This window comes from Passer domesticus, chromosome 20 (assembly GCF_036417665.1).
Source record: "Passer domesticus isolate bPasDom1 chromosome 20, bPasDom1.hap1, whole genome shotgun sequence".
Classification (NCBI taxonomy): Eukaryota; Metazoa; Chordata; class Aves; order Passeriformes; family Passeridae; genus Passer; species Passer domesticus.
The window spans coordinates 3,836,586-3,845,065 of record NC_087493.1 but is presented as its reverse complement, the minus strand read 5'-3'; the positions used below and the strand labels follow the sequence as shown (position 1 = coordinate 3,845,065).

The window sequence follows — 8,480 nt, the reverse complement described above, 5'->3', positions numbered from 1 at the left end:
TGCCCCCAGGGAAAAGGGCTCTGGTTGAAGGATACTGGGGAAAAAGGTATTTGGAAGATATTGGGGAATAAAAATCAGTGCCCTAAAGGGATAAATGTTGGGAACTGCCAGTGCTGGCCTCTGGGATAGGTGTGTACCTGGCTGCACTGGGTGTCCCAGCCCTGGCAGAGCAGCAGATTTGCATCTGAACTCCTTCCTCTGGTGTGGAAGATGAACATGAGGATTATTCAAAGGCAAGGAGGTGCCCAAGAGAAGCCCAAAACCAATTACAGAAGTATTTACAGTAGGATGGCTCTTATCATATGTACATAATATTAAATATAATATTCTTTTCTCTGACAAATCACAATGTCTTCCTGTTGTGTTTCCTGGATTACACATCCTGCCAGGAGTGGCTGAGTAACAATACTCACACAAAAAATTGCAGAAGACTCCAGATTTGTCTCTCATCAATAATAGATGTCCCTGTCAGTGGCAGCAGAGCAGGACCAGGTCCCTCTGACAGAGCAAAGCCACCAAGAGCCAAGGTGTGTTTGTACAAGAGGAGCACCATGGGCAGTGAGAGCCAGCAGCCTGGGAAAGACTCTTTGGAGGCAGAAGCAGCCTTCTGATTTTCCCAAACTGCTCTGTGATGGGAAGTGTCAGCCCAGACCTGGGGGCAACAGGGAGCACTGAGTGTGTGTGAGGACAGATTTAAATCCCACAGCAGGACTGAGCATGTGGAACCACATCAGCCACACAGGAAAAACTCCATTTATAATCAGAAAGTACAAAACAGCAACATCAGAAGTCACAGGTCATGGCCAAGGTACAGAACAGGGACCTACAGCACACACACACTGAGGAAACTTGTCCAGGGAATAAAACAACCACCTTCAAACACTGACACAAGGAAGGCAACAATCCAACACTCAATATCAGCACAGCCTGTGGCAACACATCAGTCCCAGCTTGGAGGGGCCCAAAACACCAACAGGGACTTGGCTTGGATCTCCCCAGGTGTTCACAGGTCGAGCCATGGTTTCAAACCCATGCACTGGGAAGCTGGAGCTAATGCAGGAGGGCTCTGCACTCCCTGATGCCTCTGGGATCATGTTTGGTTTGGATGAAGGAATGATGCTTTACCACTCAGCATCTCATGAGGGGCACTCCATTTTCCCCAGCCTCTTAATCAGAACACTTTAAAATTTAAAAAATTGTAATTAATAGGAGGTGGGCCCAGGCTGGGGACACAAACACGCCCCAGTTTTGGCACTGGAGCCCGAGTCCTGCTCTGCCAGCCCCCTGCCAGCGCTGCTCCAGCTGTGCTGTGTTCAGTGTGCTGACACCTCATGGCCAAGGCAGAAACTCCGATAAGACACTGTTTCCCAGGACATCACCCACACGTCCTCCATCTGCTCCAAGGCATGAAACCAGGCTCGTCTATCGACGAGTTTGTCATGAGCAGAACTGAACACACCAAAGACAGGAAAGAAAACCAGTCCAGAAAGGCTTGGAGCTCCTGGATCACAAACAGCTGGGGCTGTTATCCAGAGCTGTGGTGGTCTGGGTGTCCCTGCCGCTGGAGGATGGCTCCAACACACTTCTCCACCATGTGCTGAGCCACGCATGGCAAACTGCAGTCTCAGGCCTGGCAGGAGTGTCCATGTCAGGGTTACCCCGCTCTCCCCTGCTCTGTGGGGGTCTCCCAGGGGCAGATCAGCTCCTTTGCAGAGTCCTTCCGAGCCCGGTGCTGCCTGTCCTCTCCCTGCCCGGAGCCCCCGGGGCAGGCTGGGCTCTCCGGAGGCACGGCCGTTCTGACTTGGAAGAAGCTGTGTTGGGAAACACAAACTCATCACACACACACGGCACTTTTTGATGTGCTCCAAGGCGGGGAGCGAGCTCAGCTTTGAGATTTCCACCATTCCAGCCCCAAATCCCAAAGCAAAACTCCCGGGCATGAGCCCACAGAGAGGGAGGACGAAGGGAATGTGCGCTGCTGCTCCTTTGAAGCTGCAGCACCGAGTGACAGAGCTCCAGAGCGCGGAGCCAGGCAGAGCAGGAGCCCTCAGGTTTGTGCTTTGGAATTTATAATGTGGACTCATCCACCTGGCCAGCAGCAGAGGTGGGTTAAACGGGATCAGGGACATGCTGCTCCTGGTGAGGGACATGGCCAGGGTTTGGTTCCTGCAGGGGCAGCCTTGCCAGGCAAAAATTCCCCATCTCTGTCCTGGAATGACAAACACTTAGCAACTCTCGCTCAAGATTTCCCCTCCCTTGTCACCTCTGGTTCTCCTCTGACTTGAAATCACTAAACCAAACCTGAGTCAGTGCTCAAGAACACTGAGGTTTTCCAAATTCAGGGATTAAAAATAAAACCTGGGGTTTTGCACCCTGAACAGGAGGTGTGACAATAGCAGGGGCACTGCCAGCACGGGCTATCAGCCTGGTCCCATTGGAAAATGCAGGAATGGAGACAGGGAAGAGCCTGGGGTCTGGGGCAAGTGTGGCAGAGGTGACTGCCAGACAGGTTCTCAGGGTCCTCTCCCTCTGGCTCAGCCCTGGAGCTGAGCCCCCTCCAGCTGCGTGTCCGTGTGTCCGTGCGCTGCTCACCTGCTGACCGTCCTGCTGTCCGGCCGCAGCCGCCGCTCCCGCCCGCCCAGCGGCTGCACCTTGCCGTGGGGCACGGCCGGGCACCGCGCCGCCAGCGCGGCCAGGCTGCCCGAGCTGCGGCAGCCCCTGGGCAGCAGGCGGGCCCAGGCCTGGGCGGCCAGCCGGGATCTCCGGCTGCCGGATGGGAATGGGCCGGGGCCGGCCGCCCGCGGGCCCGGCTGGGCGCCCGCGGCGCTGCCCAGGGCCCGGCTGATGGCTGAGGGGCAGGCGGGGCCCTGGGGCAGGGCTGGGGGCCGGGGGGACACGGCAGGCACGGCCTGAGGGGCGGCTGGTGGCGATGCCGGGGTGCCGGGGCCAGCCGGGCCTGGGGAGCAGGAGGCCAGGTGGCCTGGCTGTGGGGAGGAAAAGGAGAGAGGGTCGGTCAGGTCTGGGGGTGACACCCAGGGCTCCCCAGGCTTCTTCATGAGGAGATTCCCTCTTTTTTGGTGCTGCCAGGAGAGAAGGGCTCGGCTGGGAGGCAGCTTGGGCCACCCCAGCCATGCCTGTGCCTGTGTCCCCCTGTCCTGCAGCTCCAGCCATGCCTGTGCTGGTCGGTGTCCCCCTGTCCTGCAGCTCCAGCCATGCCTGTGCCTGTGTCCCCCTGTCCTGGAGTTCTAGCCCCCCCTGTGCTGGTCAGTGTCCCCCTGTCCTGCAGCTCTGGCCACCCCTGGTTGGTGTCCCCCTGTCCTGCAGCTCTGGCCACCCCAGCCATGCCTGTGCTGGTGTCCCCCTGTCCTGCAGCTCCAGCCATGCCTGTGCCTGTGTCCCCCTGTCCTGCAGCTCCAGCCATGCCTGTGCCTGTGTCCCCCTGTCCTGGAGTTCCAGCCACCCCTGTGCTGGTCAGTGCCCCCCTGTCCTGCAGCTCTGGGCACCCCAGCCATGCCTGTGCTGGTGTCCCCCTGTCCTGCAGCTCTGTCCCCTTCCCTGCCCTCCCACTGGGGTGTCACAACTTGCCTGCGGGGTCACTGCTGCCACAGCCCCCGCGGGTGCTGACAGATCAGCCCCACACCCACCAGGATGCTGGAGGAGACACCAGCCTGTGTCATTCCTCACCAAGATTAGCTGCAGGCACGGAGGAGGCTGCCATGCCGGGAATGTGATCTTGGTTATGAACAGCACAACCACGTCACACCCACAGCACCACCGGGGTGACAGACCCTGAGCCCCAGCCCCGGTGGCTCACGGTACCAGTGACATGTCATGCTGGAAGCCCAGTGTCCCTGGCTGGGGCTGGGGAGGCTCCAGCACTGCTCAGTCAGCCCTCAGGACGAGCCCAAGCACAGACTGGACAGGACAAGGACAGCACATGCTGCATGCCAGGTCCCCTCCCATTTCTCAAGGACTTAGTCCCAGCAAAATGAAATGCAGCTCAAGTGTCCAAGGAGAGGAGCTGAGAGCAGAGGCACACACAGGACATGCACACGCATGCAGAGATGGCACAGAGAAGGATGAACACACTGAGACACGACAGAGAAGGATCTTGGTTCTTTTTCTGTTTTCTACATTTATTTTTATTAGACAGATGAATGCATGGAAGCCATGGCCAAAAAAATTGAACAACACATGGAAACAAACAATTTCTCGGCTGGCACAAAGTGAAGTTCAGCTTGTACCAGGCAACTTTCCTCTTCCAGGACTGAGCAGCAGAGGATGAGGAGCAGAAGGCTGGGCTGTGACTGCTCCATCAGCCTGTGGCAGGGCAAAACCAGCTCCTGCCTGGGTGTGAAGGATGGCTGCTTGTTCCACAAGCAAAAACTGGTGTTCCACATGCAGTAACAGGTGTTCCACAAGTACTGACTGGTGTTCCACATGCAGTAACTGGTGTTCCACAAGTACTGACTGGTATTCCAGAAGCACTGACTGGTGTTCCAGAAGCACTGACTGGTGTTCCACAAGCACAGCGACTCCCGAGCATGCAACACAACCCATGGCAGGGGAGCAGCGATGCCAAGCAGAGATGATAAAAAATCAGAGAAAGGAATGGATACAGAGAACATAACAAGCAAAGCAGCAGACAAAATAGAAGTAGAATCAGAGGGACTGACGGGAACACACAGATTTGTTATTTATTATTTATACCCTGACTTGATCTTCCACATGTTCCTACATACTGGCAATCCCAACATGCTCAGTGCTCCATGTTACACAAACTCTGCAGAGGCTGCAGAGTTCATCACAGCCCAGTAGCTTTGGGCCAGCCCTGCCAGGTTCTGGAGTGCCTGCCAGTGCTCTGATGTCCAAGTACACTGAGGGCACCTGATGTAACAAAGCCTTGGGGTTTAAGTTTTAAAAAAGGCAGCCTGAGCCTGCTCCCCTGTCCAGCAGTGCAGAATGTGCCTGTGCTTCCGCAGGAGTGAGAACAGACTCAGCACAGACATCACAGGCAAGGTCCGGGGTGACTCAGTTTCAATTCCCCTGAGGAGGTTTATCACTGCTGGGGTAAGGAAGGGCAGGACAACCTCCCTGGCTCAGCCACAAGCGGAGGAGTGACACCAGATCAGAGTGTCCAGCCCTGATCCTGCCACGGGGAGGGCCAGTCACTGTCGGAGCTGTTGGGGACACAGTGACATCATGGCTGTCCCCTGTTCACAGGGAGTTGCCCTGCAAGGACCCCAGGGCTCCAGGGGCCTGCATGCACCCCGCTACCCCAGGGCTCCCACTCCCTGCCAGATCTCTCCAGAAGCTGCCCCATCCCTGGGGGTGCCCAAGGCCAGGCTGGATGTGGCTCTGAGCACCCTGGGGCAGTGGAAGGTGTCCCTGCCCATGGCAGGGGGTGGAATGAGATGAGCTTTAAAATCCCTTCCAATCCAAACCATTCTGTGTTCTATGATCTCCCATTTTCTGTAAAATCCTACCAGTATTAAAAAGGGATGAACAATGTGAACTGGAGAGAGGCAGCTTTCCAGACCTCAGTGCTTCCACCTAGCTCCTTTGCTTCCCCAAAATTTTAACAAACAAGGAAGCTTTTCTGCCCCTTCAGTTCCCTTTACTGGCCTTTGCAGGAATCTTCACACTTCTGGTAACCATTGGCCTGGTCCAGGCATGCTGGGCTTTTCCAGCAAGGCCCAGAATCTACCTGAGCTCTTTAGCACTAATGTGGTATTTAGCTTGCCTTATTCTACAGAGCAAAAGAGACAGAGTAAATGAAAAAGAAAACACTACTTAAAGTTGAAATCTGCTCTTAACACCTCTACCCTGTTCTCCCTTGCCTCTGGGCTACAAGCCAATGACAACTGCAGCTACCTCCTGTTGGATTTTTAACAATAGAAAATAGAAGAGCAGGAAAAAGACAAGACAAGAGGTGGGAAGGATTGGATAAAATCTCTCTTGGTCTCGTGCAGGCTCTGGCAAGGGGCAGCTCTCTGCACCTGCACACCCAGCTCACAGCACAGGAGCCACAGGGAGAGCAGAGCAGAGCTTCCTGCTGATCACCCCCAGCGTGCCAGGGGATGTGGGAGTGTCATTCAAATTCAGAAGGTCAGCTAAACCTTCAGAACTGCTCCTGCTGCCACAGTCAGCTCCTCTGCCTGTGGTGCTGGCTGGAGGTGCAGGACTCTTGGAGAGGGGTGTGCTCCTCTCAGGGGGTACCAGATGCACCCATTGGGAGGGTGCAGAGCCCCCCGAGGGGATGGAGGCCAGCAGGGACACTCTGGGCTGGGTGACCTCACTCTGCTCCCCACGGGCTCATCCCCCTCAGTGCCAAGGCTGGTCTGAACTGGGGCACAGCTCTACCCTGCCTTGTGCCACCCCACTCCTGCAGCAGCAGGGACAGGCAGCTGGGCTCTGCAGGCTGCGTGGGGGCAGAAGGCATCTCCCCTCCGAGGTGTGCGGGGTGCTGCACCCCAGCCTGGCACAGCAGCAGCCCGGCACTGCCTGGGAAGGGACATCCGCTCTCCAGAAGCCATGGCAACGTGCGGGAAGCCGGCAGAGAGCAGAGCCGGCCTGGAAACCTAAAGCAGCACTGACACCTTCAGGAAGGGGAGACGAAGCTCAACACCAGCCTCGCCTTGTCTTTTCCCTGCGGGGCTCAGAGCCTACTTGGGAGGAGCTTCCTTCTGGAGCTGGTTCCTGCGATCCAGCTTGCTCATGACCTGCGTGATGTCCACGGTGTTGGCGGCTTCCCTGGCTTTGGCCTCTTCCTCCTGCTGCCTCAGGATGATGGGGCTGGGGCTGGAGCGGAGGTGGCGGCGTCCGAACAAACCCGTGCTGGGCAGAGAGAGGGCAAGGAGAGGGTTACTGAGCAGAAGGGCACCAAAACCTCGCCCCTGGCAAGCAAAGTGACCCAGGAGGACAAACTCGGACACAGAGGTGGCCAAAGGAGCACAAAGTGCTTTGAACAGCACTGGGTGAGTCAGTGTCACACGCAAGCTACAGGACTGCTAAAAGTGTCAAAGTCCTGCTCCTCAGGGACTCCAGGGCACACCCACATCACTCCTTTGTTATGTTTGCACATAACTCACACTCAGGGTGAAGCCAAACAGCTCCCATCCGTGGAGTTTTCTCCAGTGCCCTCGGGAAGATCAAGGCAGGGATCAGTGTGGGTGTTCCTGGTGTCTGTGATGCCCCCAAAAAACACCTACTGCCTGCTTCAGCAACGCCCAGCAGTGGGAACAGGTGCTAACCCACCTCTGGATGAGGCAGCAGCTCCAGGTTAATGGGATGCTGAGGTTTGGGGGGTCCAGAACAAGCACTGACAAACACAAAGGCAGGACCACCAGGATCAGACAGCATCTGCTAGTGACCTCGGGATGTGTGGCTCAGGGAACAACTGACCTAACCCCAGGCCAGGCAGCAGCAGGGCTTCTTCCACTGACTTAAAACAGGCTTTAGACGAAACAACAGTGTGAAAGTCCACAATTCCTCTTTCTTGCTGCTAGGTTGATGAGTGGAACAGAGGAACACCACACAGTCTGGCACTGCATGCTCAGCTTTAGGAGCAGCTGCAGCTCAAATGCCCTGAATTTGCTGCATAACCTTCATCTTGCTGGGAAAAAGCCATTTCCAAGGCCATCCACCTTGTGCCAGCTGTCACCCACAAGGTGCTGCTTGTTCCCAAATGCCTGTCACCTTCCCTCACACCAGGGGTGAGCTTTGTCCAGGCATGAGCAGATCCCGTGGATTATCCCAAACCTTGGGTCTGTCTCTGCTCTGGCAGCCAATATTTTGCGGGCAGGAGCCTTCCCATGCCCAGGACACCAGTGCTGTCTCCTTCCAGGAAAGGAGCCATGAATTAATTCAACAGTCCCAGCCCTTGTCAGCAGACCCAGCAGAGAAGGCAGCTGAGCAGTCAGCAGCTCCATTCCTGTTCACAAGCCTTTTCCAAAGGGCTCATGAATAAACAGCACCATCAGTCTCAAAGCAAAGCATCTTCTCAGTGCAAAATTTTATTTAATTAAGAGAACATCTAAATCATAGTAATTTTGCTGCAACTTGGGCTTTTTCTACCCTTGCTACAACAAGAAAAACAAACCCCACAATTACAGCCAGTTTCACTTGCCTTTTTTTGACACCCTCTTGTGGCACAACAGCCTTGGCCAGCATTTCCTTGTATATTGGAGACTTTAAATAGCGGCCATAGGAGTCCTACTAGGAGAAAAAAGAGAAACTGGTAGTTATGGGCTGCAAACACCCTTATTAAAATCACCACCAAATACAGCTGCTCAGGAGCCAGGGAGGCTGGGAACTGGATAACCTCCCCCAGCAGCTCAAGGGACTTTGCATCTTTCAGGCAAATGTAGCTATTTAAACCAATATCCTTTCATCTCGCTGTAAAATTCCCAGGATTTTCCATCTCACAATAAAGCTTCACAGGTAAGACCCAGATCAAAAGATCTGAATGAAGCTTAGCC

General features: G+C 55.4%; 1 protein-coding gene across 11 annotated transcripts in view; it reads right to left on the bottom strand.

Moving 5' to 3' along the window:
* Positions 1 to 733: 733 nt before the first annotated feature.
* The window catches only part of RGS9 (regulator of G protein signaling 9), a 31,697-nt gene continuing 23,950 nt past the window's right edge, over positions 734 to 8,480 (bottom strand). For 5 of the 11 annotated variants that reach the window (XM_064395138.1, XM_064395136.1, XM_064395141.1 and 2 more), the window contains 4 exons: positions 8,129 to 8,214; positions 6,670 to 6,837; positions 2,593 to 2,984; positions 734 to 1,811 (listed from right to left, as the gene is read on the bottom strand). In XM_064395138.1, coding sequence (XP_064251208.1) covers positions 1,699 to 1,811; positions 2,593 to 2,984; positions 6,670 to 6,837; positions 8,129 to 8,214 — 759 coding nt within the window. In that variant the 3' untranslated portion in view covers positions 734 to 1,698. Of the gene's footprint in view, positions 1,812 to 2,592; positions 2,985 to 3,902; positions 6,838 to 8,110; positions 8,218 to 8,480 lie in introns of those variants that run through there. The other 6 variants (XM_064395139.1, XM_064395137.1, XM_064395142.1 and 3 more) reach the window with 5 other exon arrangements.